The sequence below is a fragment of the Melopsittacus undulatus genome, chromosome 4 (assembly GCF_012275295.1).
Source record: "Melopsittacus undulatus isolate bMelUnd1 chromosome 4, bMelUnd1.mat.Z, whole genome shotgun sequence".
NCBI lineage: Eukaryota > Metazoa > Chordata > Aves > Psittaciformes > Psittaculidae > Melopsittacus > Melopsittacus undulatus.
In genome coordinates this window covers 36,497,710-36,513,329 of record NC_047530.1, presented here as the reverse complement: position 1 = coordinate 36,513,329, position 15,620 = coordinate 36,497,710, and the positions used below count along the sequence as shown (strand labels likewise).

Genomic DNA, 15,620 nt, shown 5'->3' with positions numbered 1-15,620 from the left:
AGACAAGCTGGATGGTTTGCGGACTGGCACTAAAAGGAAACGTGATTGGGAAGCAATTGCCAGCAGAATGGAAGATTATCTACAGCTTCCAGATGACTATGACACACGTGCTTCTGAACCTGGAAAGAAAAGGGTAATAAAATTTCAAATTACTTACTCTCTGTATATGATCACTTAACAGTCTTTGTGAAAAAGGGTTTTTATCAAGTCATTCAGGTCTATCAGTATGGCAGTTTCACTGAGTCACTTTTCATTTTGCCGTTGCCTTAGATTCTGTCAGAGAATATTCTTGAGAGTAGGGTCTTCCAGAAGTAAACAGACTAGTTACACGGAAGTGAGGAGTTGTAAATAATTTGAGATGGAGAGGGAATGGAATCACATACCATTTCTTGCTGGGAACGATGACACACTTTGATTCAGAGCAACCTATAGAGTCCTTTTCATATGCTGTATGTTCTGTGATGAAAGTGTAATATACAGTGCAGATTCTAAGGCAAAATGATGGCTTTTATTAAGCTTTTTTTGTGTTTTAGTTAGGTTTTGTAATAAGTAGGCACAGTACAACTGAAGAAGGTATCAGCTGTGTAGGTTTTAAAGTAATTAAGTCTTGTAGATGTTACGTCCTTCATAAAGCTTGAGAGACGGCGTGTTAGAAATTGGCTTCAACCACTTTATATGTACTTGTGTTCTGAACACAAAATAGTACATCTTCAAATATCATTGTGGAAAAAAAAGGGAAAAAAAACATAGAGGAAGATGAAGGAGACATAATAGGAAGAGGTGGTACTTCTCCTTTTTGTTGTTTCTTTTTTTCTCCAAAAGACAGAGCAGCATTTGCCCCTAGAAGTAATTTGAGTTCACTGCCCATGTTTGGGCTTTTTTATTGTCCTGTAATGTCAAATAGAAAATATAGGTAGTACTGAACAGTGGCCCTGGGAAAAACAGAGGTGCTAAGGCAGAGAAAGTAATGGTGAAGGAAAGACATTGCTTATCAGCAGGAATGCCTGGAGAAATCCAGGTAGGCTGTGGAATAGGAGAGTGCAGAAAGGTGGTAAGGATGTAACAAGTAGCAAGTAACAAATTGGCATGGGACTAAACAGGATGTCAATGAAGACCTCCTTCACTTACTGTTTTGTCTTGTCCTGCAACAGTGTGTTACAGTTGAGTGTCTGCACCTTAGCCCTTCACCATAAGTACCTTTCTCACTCCTTCTCCTTGTTGCACTCTCTCCCGTTGGTGTATGGCTTTGTGGGTGAAGGAGTGGCCATATATGTTTGAACAGAATGCATGCAAGTGATCTGCATTATCATGAAGAGCCACAGAGGAGATGGCTGCAGCTGTAAAAAATGAGAAATAACATATGAATGAAGGAGTTTAGTGTAAAGAAAGAAGTTTAGTGTGAAGAAATGTATCTATCACAGGAGATAAAGAAAGCTGTCCCTCATTCGTTGCCGAGTTGCTCTTTAACACTGTTCTTCCATAGCTTTATAGTTGTCTTCTAGATGTTTCTATTGTGCAACTGAAAGACAGGTTGTACAGAAGATGAAGATGCTAAATGAATCTTCAATCATTCTTCCTGCAGAAAGTATTGCTTTGAACAAAGAAATAATTGTAATCATTACACTTCAGCTCTCAGAATTATAGCATTGAAATCGAAAAGACTAATCAGCCCCACGGAACACCTGGGATACTCAATTAACAATAATGTTACTGGTATAGTTCCCACCTTTACCCATTGGAAAACAAATCAATACTTACCTATTTGAAGGAAAATGAGTACAAATTAGAATTCTTGTACTCTTATCTGCAGTGGAAAACCTAGTCTTGTCTCAGGGTTTCTTAAGAGGTTGTCCTACTGATAGTCTGTTCTCCATAGGTGCGGTGGGCAGATCTAGAAGAAAAAAAAGATGCAGACAGGAAAAGGGCCATTGGTTTTGTTGTTGGACAAACAGATTGGGAAAAGATAACAGATGAAAGTGGTCATCTTGCTGAGAGAGCCCTCAACCGCACCAAGTATATATGAAAAAGTGGTTAAATGAATTTTGTGTCTTTAAGGTAAGTATTCAGTCTTCCTGCTTGTTCATAGCCTTGATGGGTTTTAGGGGTTTTTTTAAGAGCTGAGGTTGTAGTTCATGTCATTGTTAGAGTTCTCCCAGACAAGATTATTGATTATAGATGTCAGCTGTGGCTGTGTCAATCTGCACCCTTTTGTACATTACCTAAACATAAAAGGATTTTCAGCTATCAATCTTCAAACCTTGATAGCAGCAGGATTATGTTTTCATTAGAAGAGTAGTTTAGCTGTGTGCCTAAGTCAAGTCCTGTCCTGTCTAGTTCAGATTTGGCTTGCTGTATCTTAACACTGACCACATTAATTGCTGTTTCACTTGGTGTAACAAAATTTTGTTTTCTTTACAGGCCATTTGCTCTGAGGAGAGGTGAACCAAGGTGTCATGAGCATCTTGCATGGGTCATGTCACTCCCACTTTCACAGTTTGTCTTCGTTACTTTAGTTTCATCAGTTTTTCTTGAGATATTGACAGATAACCAGTGCCCTCAAAAAAAAACCAGCGCATCCCACTGCTCCTAAGTGAGAGAGACAGTTTACTTTTTAATATTTTTGGAGGGGAGGGAGGGGGAGGGCCAGTAGTTTTAGCTGCTGTTTGTGGAATGAAATGGAAGGGTTAGACAGACATTACCTTCACTGTACCATCACAGAATGTTTATCACCTTTGCTTTGTGGCTGTTCTCATTTTATACTGTATGTACCTTGTAGCTTATTGTATTAGGAAGCAGAACAATAAATTTCACTATAAACTTCGTGTTCTTGGTGGACCATATAGCATGGTTTTTGTTTGACATTTTACATGTGGTCTGTGTTCACATGTTGACAGTGCTCAGAATCGTCCTCACCTGAAAGAAGTGCTCTGCTCATATTCTGGAATGTGTATGGTCTTCTAGGTTTGTCACCTGCTCTTTCTTCTCATACACAACTCCATTAAGGCTCAGGTTTTGCTGGCCTTTAGGAGCTTCTTGGAGAGCCGGAATGAACATTATTTTTTGGAACCTAGTTTCTCAATTACATAAAATTTCCATTACTACATGACTATAAATTATATTGGATGGCTCTGAAATACTTAAGGTAGTAATGTATGAGAAACATTTCTTTAATGCTCAACTTAAAAACAGGTACTACTGAGTTCTCTGGAGGGCAGTCTAGTTTTGATCTTACTGTGTCTTTTAGTCAACACTGATCCCTATAAGGGTATTTCATTCCATTCATTAGTCTGCTGTCTCATAGAGAAACATCATTAAAAGAAGCAACAAAGATCAGAACTTATACCCTTCTATTCCTTTAATAAATGTGTTTAGCTAAAAAAGATAAATGAATAACAGTCCACATGATTAAAAATGGTACAGATTCTTCATAGATGCTGGTATATCACTTCTGCACAGCATCAGGTTTGCTGATGAAAAGTTTTTGTCCTCTCAGGTTTTGAAGCAAATGCTCTATGTAAACAATGTTGTAACCAGGCAAGGTGTTTAAATTCAAACACATTTGAATTTTTTCTTGTGATCTTTATGAGGGAAGAAAATGAAGTCCTGAATTTCCTTCTCTGTTATTCCTTGTTGCTCTGCTGAGTGATTACATTGTGCTTTGTATTTAGGCTGGTAAATCAACTCGTTCTGGCGTGGTGGTAGTTCATGCTGTTAGAGGAGAGCTGTGGTTTTGTTTGCCGTTCTGATGTTTTGATTTATTGGATGTTTCTCAGCCTTGTCTGATGCATGATTGAAGGCTTTTCAGTAAACGAGGGGTGTAGCTGATCTTGTGTTATGCCCTGGGTGTGTTAAATACAAGAAATCAAGCTCCCTGAATACAGCGTTTTAAAAATGGAAGGTAATAAATATGCATTTTCAATGTACACATAGTATTATGTAGCATATATGCTTTCTTTTTTAAACATTTAAATGAATTCTGACTGAGAATTGTTGACAAAAGGACACTTACAGTTAACAAAAAAATCAGTATTGTGTATTGCTTTGGAAATCAGGCAAGCTTCCCTTTGGAGAAGTTACTCTCTCAGGTACGTGTAAAATAGGTTTCAGTCTATCCTCAGCTGTCTGTAACAAAACTGAAGTTCTTGTGGCATGCTGTTGTTACGAGTTGATGCTGTTTCTTGACTTCTGAGAACCAGTAATGTTTTTATGTGTATTTTTGATATACAACAGAACCGGATCTTTTTCTAACATTTTCCTTTCCAGGCTGAATAATAATGCTTTCTGGAGCATATAAATAGAAAGTGTGTGACAGAACTGAACCTATTGTTTACTGGTTTTAACAATTTTGAAAATTATTTTTGCAAACAGCACCCACGGGGTTCACACTGCTTGTTCTATGGTGCATGTAGAACTCTAGAGACAGATGAACAGAGAATACACATGAAGTTATGCTTTACTCTGATGAGAAGAGAGTGAAAATGCATGAATCTTCAAGTTTGGGGCAAAATTTCTGTTACAAAAACATACTGTAGCTGGCTGTTTGATCAGAACAGGCCGAAGGGCTTGCATTCTGTTGTTTTCCTGGCTCACTGAAGTTCAGAGCTTGTTGCCATTTCTGTAGCACAGAAACATCATACCGTAATCTTTGCTATTTGTTTCAGTTGGTTTGAATGTTTAGCAGGTCAGTCTTCATCTGCCTGATGGGAAGTGCCTCTCAAATAAAATAACTTGTGCCAAAACTACAGCCTATAACAGATTCTACATACTGTAGTCCTTCAGTGGATGAAGAAATTGAGCAAAAAGGAAAAAAACATCTTTGCTGCTGACAAGGCTGAGAATAGCTAGGTAACCCAGTGCTTGGTTTGTAGTCAGGTTGGTGATCAGTAGTTTTGCTTGTCTGGAAAATCCCTTGCTACAGAATCCAGTAATTTTTGATTCTGATTTAGTTCTTATTCCTCATCTGCTTCGTGATATTGACAGTAGAGTTTTTCACAGCACTGAACAGAAAGAATACACACTTTTCATTGAAGGCTAAACAGGTAAATAATGCCATCCCAGCACTCTCAGATAATGATTGATTTGTCACTATGCCTGCAGTTGTGCTAACTCTTTATGAGAGATTGAATTGGAAAAGTATAGTTGTAAGATTACTCTGAATCTAATATCATAACCCATCCCAAGAAAGGCCACATCTAATGCAGTTGAATTTTTAAAAATTATGAAGAATCATGGTTCACAAATCACACTATAAAGTATGCTTTCTGCGGAAGAATACTGTCATCACTGTGGTTTTAAATGAGAGAGAACAACATGACCTCACCAGCCAAAATCAGGTTTTCTCAGTTTGAGATTTCAACATCATTGGAACGCTCTGAGAATCCTTTCCAAAGGAATGAAGTAATTCAGCTTGTGCAGCAGCTTGTTGCCACCTAGACAGATTTTTTGTTACCAGAAGAAAAAATATTCTTTGACCATTTATTTAGCGCAGCTTTTGTGATGACTCTTCATGCCCTTTGAACACAACTTCCCTTAGCAGATCGTGGCCTCTTGTTAATAATATTGCTGCCACAAAATTTTGGAAGGCCACGCGGTACTGGACATACCTCAGGACTTGAAGAAAATGTTGATCTGGGTTGGAGGCAAATTGTGCTTTTTGCTAGGAAGGTCCTAATATCTCTGCCAGCATGCAGCTAGCTAACTGTGAGCTGACTGAACTGAAACCCAGGAACGAACTCCCTTGGAGTACTGTTAACTCCATGTACGTGGGCTCGAAAGGGGAAGCAGTACTGAAAGTTTTCTTTGCCTGTGGAACATTCACATGGTCTGAATCCTCAGGAAGCCAAATACTGATGCATACATGATTCCTTTTTATTATGCCTCTCATGGTAGAAATTAGAAGAGAAAGAACAGAAATTTCCTAGAGTTTAAAGTATGAATGGCGCAATTCTCTATTTTGAGTCTCTAGGGCAATCATCTTTATTTGCTCATAAAACTTGAATCAAAGGTATGGGGTTTGGGTTTTTTTTCCCTCTTCTGCTAATCTGTTACTACAGATGCGAGTCAGAATCCTCCAACCAACTAAAGGAATGCAGGCTACCTCTTTTGATTTCTGCTCAAGGTTACTCTCTTCACAGTGAAGCTGGGGTTTTTTTTCTTACCTGTGAAGTGTTCCAGTAATTGCAGTGGCTTTTTCTACCACTTCCAGATTTGCGTGGTATTGGATCTGCAGCCTGGAGCCTTAACTCTTCCTCATGCATGTAGGTTGGAAAATTGGTAATGACCATACTTCATTCAAGTAGTTTTTCACTTTCTAGCCGATTAATACTGTTTGGAAGGAGAATGTGCTCTTTTATTCATGGTTTTGCGTAAACCAGGTAAGCACAAGTACTGTTACCAAAAGAGTACAGCAAGTTACTGGAAATGAAGAGACAAGAGTGTTTTGAAGTTGCTTATGTTTTCCATTCTGTATTAGGTTTCTAGTCAGGACACTCTGGTCTCTTTTGAATTGTAGGATTTAAGGTTTGAATATGTGAAACCTTAAAGCTGCCTGGGTGGAAGTAACACAGGCTGGGTTTTTCTTTTCCTGATATTTTTCTGACTTGTGGAACTCCTGGAATCTCTTTGGGAGGGAGGCCTTTCCCTAGGGCTTATGCTCTGGCATGTCAGTCATTCAAATATTTCTCCATACTGCTTCCCTTGTATGTGTGTTCAAAGAAAAAGTTCCTTTTCTCAACTAGTCAAGATACAGATATATGAACGGGTGTTCAGCTTTATGCAAGAAATCCCTGATGCTTTTTGTTTGGATGGCATCTGAACTGTCTGCTGTGGCCAGTATATTGATATATGAAGTTGCTGTGTTTGAACAGTTAGTAGTCTCAGAGGAATACTTGAAGACTGCAAGGTTATTATCATTTCACCAATTCCTGTCATGTTGCTGTCTTTGGAGAGGAATTACAATTGCAGTGCTCCTTGCAAAAACCGTTTTTGTCTGCAAGTCAAAAGTACAGTTGAGCAAGCAGATTTAGAAAGCAGTTCATCCTGAAAATGTGTGTTAAGGGTGATTTAAAAGTGCATTTTATTTCTCTGAGGATTAGCACAGAAAGGGAACAGAGCTGCAGTTCTTCCCTCCTTCAGAGTGTAAATGGCCTTAAAACGTAAAAAAAAAACTAAATGCTTGTTGTGACAGGTAGGTAATACAGACAGTAACTTCAATTTGGCACAACACTCTATGTGAACACCAAGGTATCTTAAGCAACATTTAAAGTTATCTTTTTAGTCTGTTTTGGTAAGTCTGATGCAGATAGTAAAGCTTCCCTTTGACCATTCTTGCTGATCCAGGTACTGGCCTTTGAACATGTAGCTTCTGGTTTTGGAGAATACTGTATTATTGTTTGAATCACAGAAAACACAGCTTTACCAGCGGACACCTACACTGTTTCAACTTATTCATCTGTGGATGCTCAGAACTCTTGTGTAAACAATGAGTATTCACTGCTGTTCTTTGAGGTGTTGATTTTCCATTTCCTTTGAGCTGAAGTTGTCAAATTCTTTTTTTTTGAAGAAGGTGTGGACAGATTAACTTGTCCAGTAGCAGATCTCATTGTGTTCTTCAATTAGAGTGGCACAGAAATCAAGATTTTTCAGGTAATGACAACCATATAGCACTACAGTTTTGATTTCACTTAGGATTATACTGGAGAAAAACAAAAGCTTGAAATCGTTTCCACTGTAATTTTTTTTTTTTTTTTGCAGTTTCATATTGCCTGGTACAGTTTTAAACCATTAATTTCTGCTTTGTGAAAGAAAGTGTGACCACTTTTCTGTGGAAAAATTTTCCATGGATTAGCATTGCATTACTGTGTAGTATATCACTGATGGCCCACAGTCAAGGTTTTGTGCCCCATTGAACCTACAATGCTGCATAAATACCAGTCATGATCGTCTGCCTTAAGGAGGGGCATCAAAATTCAACGGTCTTTTTATATCCTGCTAAAAAGCTTGACAACTGCTGACATCTAATGGAAAATGGGATTTAAAGTGATAGTAGCTGCTTTTGGATTGTAGAGTCTTTAAATGTATTGTAGCAAGAAATAATTCTTCTGAAGCCTTCCAGGGTTTCTTATTGAATCTGTTGCTTTTTCCTCTTGGAATGAAGAAACATAATACTCAAACCAAAGCACTAAAGATACTTCTGATAGAATAACCCACTAACTTCACTCTGGCTAAGAAATCTCAGAACTTCAACTTGATCAGAGATGCTACTGAGAGCTCTCACAAAGAAACGTACTTCAAGCTCTAATGGGAATGGTTTGAACGGGTTTGCACAACGTATGATGTGATTACTGCACATTTTGCAGTAGCTATTTCATAGTTAAGGAGGAATGTGAATACCATTTTCAAGGTGTTTACAATCTACATATTCCTTTGTTAGGAATATAATGATTGGTAACTCCTTTCTCTTCTCCCAGGAGGCAGGAAGAATCTGCAGTAATGCTGAAGAGATAGCCCTAACATAAATTTGGGTATAAACTTCCTCATTTGTACTTAGAAGTCTGTCTGTTGTAGCCCCATTGCAGTGTATATATTCCAGATGTTGCTTGAGAAGAATATTCAAATACACTTTAGGCAATTTGTCTACAAATCTGTTGGGGAGAGACACTAACATGGTGAGTATGCTGCATTGCTAGTAGTATGCTAACAGTGCACAACTGTACCACCTACTTGACGATGAACTTGGAGCAGCATAAAAATCTGACTAAAAAGCTATATTTACCTCTGTAAAACCAGAAGTGACTGTTTGGCTTTGGGTCAGTTGGAGGAACTGATAATGAACTTCAGTGATAAATATTTTCTCCATCTCTTCCTTTTTTGTCACTTGCGTCCAGTACTGGTTTGTAGGAGATGGTCTCAATCCTGTGGTTTTACATCCTTCTCTTATTCCTAAGCTAGACTTACAGTGTGCTGCTATGTTGAAGAAAAGGACTATGTAGAAGCTGACTGGCACATTTTATGTTTTGCTGAATGTCAAAGTACTGACTGTGTCATGTTGTCACTTTGCACTCTGCTTTGAGAGTGTCTCGGATTCTGTATCTAAATCGTAGTCTTGAATTTCATTTGAAAAGCCATGGTTCTCCAGAGAATTCTTAAGAGCTGTTCTCCACCACATACTCTGATGCAGCAGCATCTGGTGCAGTCAGAGTTTTGGAGACAAGTTCCTCAACAGTGTCTGTTACAGCTGAGCAATCTCATAGACATTGTCTTTCTCAAGGAGTATTGCAAAATTTCTCTTCACTCAGACATTTCTTCTCTGTGTCTGACCTTTTTGGTGCTAAGTTCTGTAACCAGGAAATGTGGAAGCTGTGTTCTTGTTCATGGACAGTTTTTTACCGTGCCTAGTGAAACAGGACTTCAAAAAGACACGTTACTTACAAATGTGCACAGCCAGCATCCAGGGTTGGTGGTGAGGTCACTACATTTTTTGCAGGAGTGTTACTGATGTATGTTCTTTATCTGGGTATTTTTGTTCACAGAAGGATTGATTTCAAGTGTCATTGCCTTGGAACATACTCTTTCTGCAGCAGTTTCATATCAGTTGAGACTTTGGTATATTGGTTCTTCCAGTTTAGGAGATTTACCTTTCTAAGATAAAGATGTATAGCTTTTCTCTTGTAGCACACATTGATTTTCTTTCTTCAGGAATACTGTGGCATTTCCTTTTAGCTTGATTTGTCCTTGGCTACATGCATCAAAATGAGGGAACTGTCATCAAGAGTGGAAGCTACTTGTTAGCCTTGGTGTACAGGAGAGACAAATAATGTACTCTTCTCTCTCCTTGTGATAATTAGCCTAAATGAGCATCTTTTTTTCTGCATTTTCCAGCACAGGTCACAAATAAATGTGTAATGCAGCTCATATATATGTTAAATAAATCTTAAATGTGCGATGCTGAAATCAGTTTCCTTTACATTGAGTTCTCTAGCTGGATTAGTCCAGCCCAGCAGGGATTTAAGACCTGTATGTGGCCTCCAGAGCTTCTGCACTGTGATTTTTCAGGTTACAGTCTTGGCTGTGATTATTTCTTTTCCTCTGTGTTTGTGTCAAGTTATATAGACCTGGTGAGTACAGAGTTCAGGACAGCAGAATGCACAGATCAAGTCTGTGTGTTGTAGAGACATTAACCTTCTGCAATATGTAGGTTGCTTTTATTTTTCAGTATTACTGGTTTTGTTGTTCCCTACCTTTGATACACGAGCTTTGGAGAAGGAAAACCTCTGGGAAGAATGGTACTAAAATTGCACTGAGTTTCAACTCATTAATGTTAGTAAAAGATTTTACAAATACACACCTGGTCAGCATCTGCCCTGGCAAACAGGATATAAACTGGCAGCAGAATCAAGACTTCACAGTGTTCTAGGAAATTTTGGAAACTCTAAAAGTGTAGAAATGCATGTGAAAAATTATGAATTGGAATTCAGCTTTCACTGTCAGGTTATTTTAATTTTTTTTTACTTTCTAACTGTGATAAGACAAAGGTTTTGAAAATAGGACAATATTTAAAACATTGCTTTTGGTGACCTTGGGAAAAGGATGTTCAGTAGCAATTAGGTACCATTTTTTGACTTACACTGTTACCAACTGGGGTTTTATTGTTCAGCTGGGGAGTTTTCTTTGCAATGTCATTGTCACAGGATTTGGTTTATTTTAAGAGCAGTTTTGCTTTTGGAAGCAGCAGCCTACCTCTAGCAGCATCACTGACATATTGCCCTTAAACCTTATGCACACAGGGATTCCATCCTGCACCTGGAATGCGTCTGAGCCAAGCTCTGAACAGTTAATGGGAAGCAGATAAACCCTGTTACCAAAGAGGGAATGGCACAAAGATGCATGTCTTCAGTGATGTTTTTCAGAAATCAGCTTATGACTTCTCATAGACTAATTAACTTGATTTTTATCTAGTGGTTTGCCCTCATGAGTCAGTCCTCTTCCATTTTGCAGGTGGGCTAGGGGGATACTATGCTTAATTTGGGATGGTGGATGAGTCACATGTAATTTTTAACTGCCTATGGTACGGATTCATACGCTGGGGCATGGTCAATGTCCAAAGCAGTGCTGTGGTCATATGTATGCTGTGTGCTAACTCTTAAGAGTGCAGAAATGAGTTCTTATGGCAGGGGATTTTCCCAGTGCTAGAGTTCTGTTTAAATGGCTTATGAAAAAAAAAACAGACATTGGAGAGGAGTCTGTGTAAAACCTTCATCCCTATTAATCTTAGTGCTCCTTTATTTGTACCAGGATTTAGGGCTGCTGTATGTAGATCTTTCACATGTAGGCCCTGATTATATATATTTTTTTTGGTAACATCATGCCTTATCATTACTCCATTACTTTTATGGGTTTCTGTTTTACACCTGCATGATATCAGTTATATCTACAGTACTTGCATTTATCTAGCTTCTCTGCCCTCGTTTTCCCCCAGCTCTCTTGTTATATGTTTGAGAATCCTTTCTCAACTTTAGCTTCCAGTGTGCATTGTTGTGTTCGGGGCCTGGGGTTCTTAACTCTATGGTTTAAATCCAGTGGAAAAGCCACTGAATGTTTGCAAACACATGGCCATTCAATATTATACTGAATAAAGACAATCAAACTAGCACCAGAAGGCTTTCAGGAGAAGCACTGTGAGATGGTGAACTGAGCTTTGCAAACTGCTGAGCTAGCAAGATCCTTGGATCACTGGAGCATCCCGCAGGGACTACGCAAGGGCCCAGAAACTTTTCTGAAGGGACTTCTGGGACATTACATGCTGCTTTTGGGCGATGCCAGTGCTGTGCTCCTGGGGAACACCTGCACGCTTCCCAGCATCGTTTGCAAAGAGAGGAGCTGCTCTGCAAAGGATTGCTGCTGCAATTGTACTAATTGCCAGAGAACAACTTCTGCAGAAAGAACAGCTGGATGGCTCGGAGGCTGATGGTTGCCTGTGGCTGACATAACAGGCCATACAGTAGTACTGAGAGGTAAGATCTTCGAGTGGTAACTGCCAGTCCACTGGCTGACTGAGGCTTTAACATTAATTGTTAAGAAACAGATCTTGGGAATTGAAGTTAGGGTATTCCCACATAAATGTTTGCCTGTGGTTTATGATGCAGTCAAAAGCTAAACTTGCTTTTGCATAACCAGTAAATCTGGGAGCAAATGGTCACAGATGTTGTTCTGGTGGTCTGAGTAAATCAAGACTGTGAGGAAATGGTGGGCTTCAGTATGGGTGTGTTGATGCAGACTGTAGGCTGTTGGCCTAAAGGATGGCTACTGGTGTACCTGAGGGAGTAAAGGAAAGAAGTTGCTATCTTTTTGTATGCAGTGCAGTTGTATGGAAACCAGCTTGCAACAACTCGAGAGAAAGGACTTGAGTCTTGTGTTATCTGCTCAAGAGTTCACACAGCAGCAATTTGTTTGGCACCAAACAGATGCTTTGTGCCATTGCAGTCTTCCCCGCAGTAGCTGCTCAAAAAGCACTGGTCCAAAAATAATTACTTCTAAAAAATTAAATGCAGTCATCTTTATGAGTAAGCCCAAGGCTTGCAAAGATTTTGTTTCCTGCCTTGGCTTTGCTTGGCGCATTACAGCCTTGGGAAGCCATGATCTTGTGTCTTGGATACGGAAACCTTCACTGACTAGGCTGTTAAAGAGATGGTGTTTCCAAGTTCCAGGTGCTGCCAGTTCCTGCACAGATTGCTCAGGTCTTCGGGGTAACATTGCTTGTTAAAAGTCCGGTCAGAAACAGAAGTGAGAATGCTTTGGAGCTCAGGGATGAGAAATAGCTGCAGAATAAATGGTCTGTTTGACATCACAGCATGATGAAATAAAACATAGCGAAGAGCTGTACCTGAGCTCCGACAGCAGTGGGGGCCCTGGGTGCTGCACAGGGGCTTGTGCTCTGCACAGAGGTCACTTGAAGAGTGCACTGCCAAGTAAGAAGCCCCTGCTGTTCTGTGCTAACTTGGAAATGCCATCCTATGGGCATGGCCCTCCACAAAAGAAACAGAAATCTCTGGCTTGGCAGCTGTCAGAGCTGGGAAGATACAGCTTTCTGCTGCTTGGTACAGTGCTCACAGCTGCAGCCAGGAGCATTTCTAAGCATGGGTAGATGATACTCTGCTTTATAACGATTGCTCCAGAGCACGGTGGCTTTTACAAATACTGTTTCTAAGCATTGCCTTTTTGTAGCTAGCTGTTCTTCCTAAGATGTGGTATTTGAAAACAGCCTTTGTAATTGTTTTTATTTGACCACAGGTTGCACAGCCAATTGTGGAGACTCGGTAGATGCAGGGATAGGTAGGACTGGTCTAACTTTTCCCTTGAGCATGGATTCATGGTGGTTTCAAAAGTCAACATTATTTCTACGGTTTCTTACTCTCCAGCCTGGAAATCAGAAATGGAAAATAATTACTTAAGCTGATGGATATTCTGTGCTCACTCTCTGAGAACCAAATGAGGATGGGTTTTAGGTAGAGATGTATCAATATGTATATATACATACATGTTGTCAGGTATTTCACTTAGAGTTTTTAAAATAATACAAAGTATTTTTTTACAATTTCTGTTCTTTGTGTAAAGTTATGGATAAAATGTGTGCTTTGGGAAATCCAGTAAAATATTTTCCTTGAACTTTCAGGTTTTTTCCTCTATCTTGTGTTTTCCGTACTCCCAGCTTTTCACTTCACCTCTTGATTTTAGCTGCATATTTTCTGTGGTTGCTGTAAGACAAAAAGATTGATTCTGCTGGGTACAAGCTGGCATTTTCAAGAGCAATCCTTGTTAATCCAGTAGAACAACTGGGGAGAAAACAATAAAGGCCTGAGCAATAAACACCAGCAGGGAACCTGCCACGTGCCTCATGCCAATTGGACTTAATGCTGTATCATGAAGAGTTGCGTAGTAGGTAATGGGAAATAGCCACAAAAAAATGTCTGTAGTGCCCATTTTATTGGAATAGCAAAGCCAAGAATGGTGCTTGACCCTAATGCACAAAATACAAATTACCCTAAGAGCTTTTAACCAAAAGCTTAGTGCTAAAAACCAAATAATTACTAGTTTTGGAAAGCCTATTTATGACCTATGTAGTGCAGAGGCTGATGGCAGGGGTGACTGCTTACTGTAACAGTGCTGAAAGTCATCTCAAAAGGAGAAAATACAAAATATCTCAAATTTTAGGTCCTTGGAATGTTTGTATGTTACCAAGAAGAGAGTTGCTTATGACAAGGGACTTAATGACATGGGCCTTCACCTGCTGCTCAGCAGCCTGGGCAGTTAGCTGAGAAGGAATTAGTGTATAAATATGGACCGTATCTTCACCTGTGTTGAGTGTTGACCTGAATCTGCCTGTCCTTGAAATTGACAGCACAGCTCTCACTGGCATTACTTGAACAGCCATTACTTGAACAGCCATTCTCAAATGTTCCAGATCAGACCCCTTTTGAAAATCGATTTACTTAGTTTGATATTTGCCTGTGCACATGTGCTTGTTCCCTGGCAGCCTGCCTCTCACCTCCCACCAGAGCTGTCTCCCCTCCAAGATAAGATTATCCCCACTCAGGCTGCTGGATTTGGATGGCGGAAGCGAGTCTGTACTCACATTCCAGCAGAGGCTGACTATCATCTGCCTCCTTTGTGCACCCTTGCTTAGAATAAGTCCCTCAAAAGCCCCTGGGCTACACAATGGTCTCCCTGTCATGGTGCCCACTTGTGCTTACCCTGTCTGGGCACAGCTCCCTAGTGAGACATCTCAGCAGCAAAGCTGATGAAGGGCCTGGAGCACAAGTCTTCTGGAGCTGAGGGAACTGGGGTTGTTCAGTCTGGAGACGAGAAGGCTCAGGGGGGACCTTACTGCTCTCTGCAAGTACCTGAAAGGAGGATGGAGAAGGGAGGTGGCTGATCTCTTCTCCTAAGTAACAAGCAATAGGACTAGAGGTAGCAGCCTCAAGCTGTGCCAGGGGAGGTTTAGATTGGATATTAGGAAAAATTTCTTCACAGAGAGGGTGATCAGGCATTGGAACAGGCTGTCCAGGGAAGTGGTGGCACCACTGTCCCTGGGAATGTTCAGAAACCATGTGGACAAGGCCCTCAGTGACATGGTTTAGTGGTGGCCTTGGCAGTCCTGGGGTAATTGCTGGGCTTGATCTTAAATGTTTTTCCCAACCTAGTTGATTCCATGATTCTCCACCCTGCTCATCTCTGCACCCAAGCTTTAGTAGTTGCACCTGAGCTGCTGCGAGCAGGCTGGTCAGCTGGGGCACCCCAGAAGGGGGACTGCAGCCCTGTCTGTGGGGCTCTTTGCTGCTGTTTCATCAAAACAGCTTTTTATTGCTGAAGTCAAGGGAAGAACAGATCAAACAGCTGCAGCTTTGAGGCTGGCAGAGCCCCGCTCCCCAGTTTCCATGCCCTGCTCCATGCATCATGCTTATATGAAATTTCATGGTATGCAAGAAGAAAAAGCTTTTGTTCTGAGCTAGAGCTACCAGTCTGTCCTGGGGGCCCACACAGGGTGCTTTATCCTTGAGGCTAACCTGCAGTCTCGTTGTGCATCCCTTCAGCTTCCCCTGGAGTGGTGCTGTGTCTGCAGCTCT

At 40.4% G+C, this 15,620-nt stretch overlaps 1 protein-coding gene across 4 annotated transcripts in view; it reads left to right on the top strand.

Annotated features, from left to right (window-relative positions):
* The window catches only part of YLPM1 (YLP motif containing 1), a 39,724-nt gene extending 36,900 nt beyond the window's left edge, over nucleotides 1-2,824 (top strand). For all 4 annotated transcript variants that reach the window (XR_004080561.2, XM_031048876.2, XM_031048874.2 and 1 more), the window contains 3 exons: nucleotides 3-133; nucleotides 1,877-2,055; nucleotides 2,419-2,824. Coding sequence is in view for 3 of the 4 variants with exons in the window: in XM_031048876.2 (XP_030904736.2) it covers nucleotides 3-133; nucleotides 1,877-2,023 (278 nt within the window). In the remaining variant the exon portion in view is untranslated. The remainder of the gene's footprint in view (nucleotides 1-2; nucleotides 134-1,876; nucleotides 2,056-2,418) is intronic.
* Nucleotides 2,825-15,620: the final 12,796 nt, after the last annotated feature.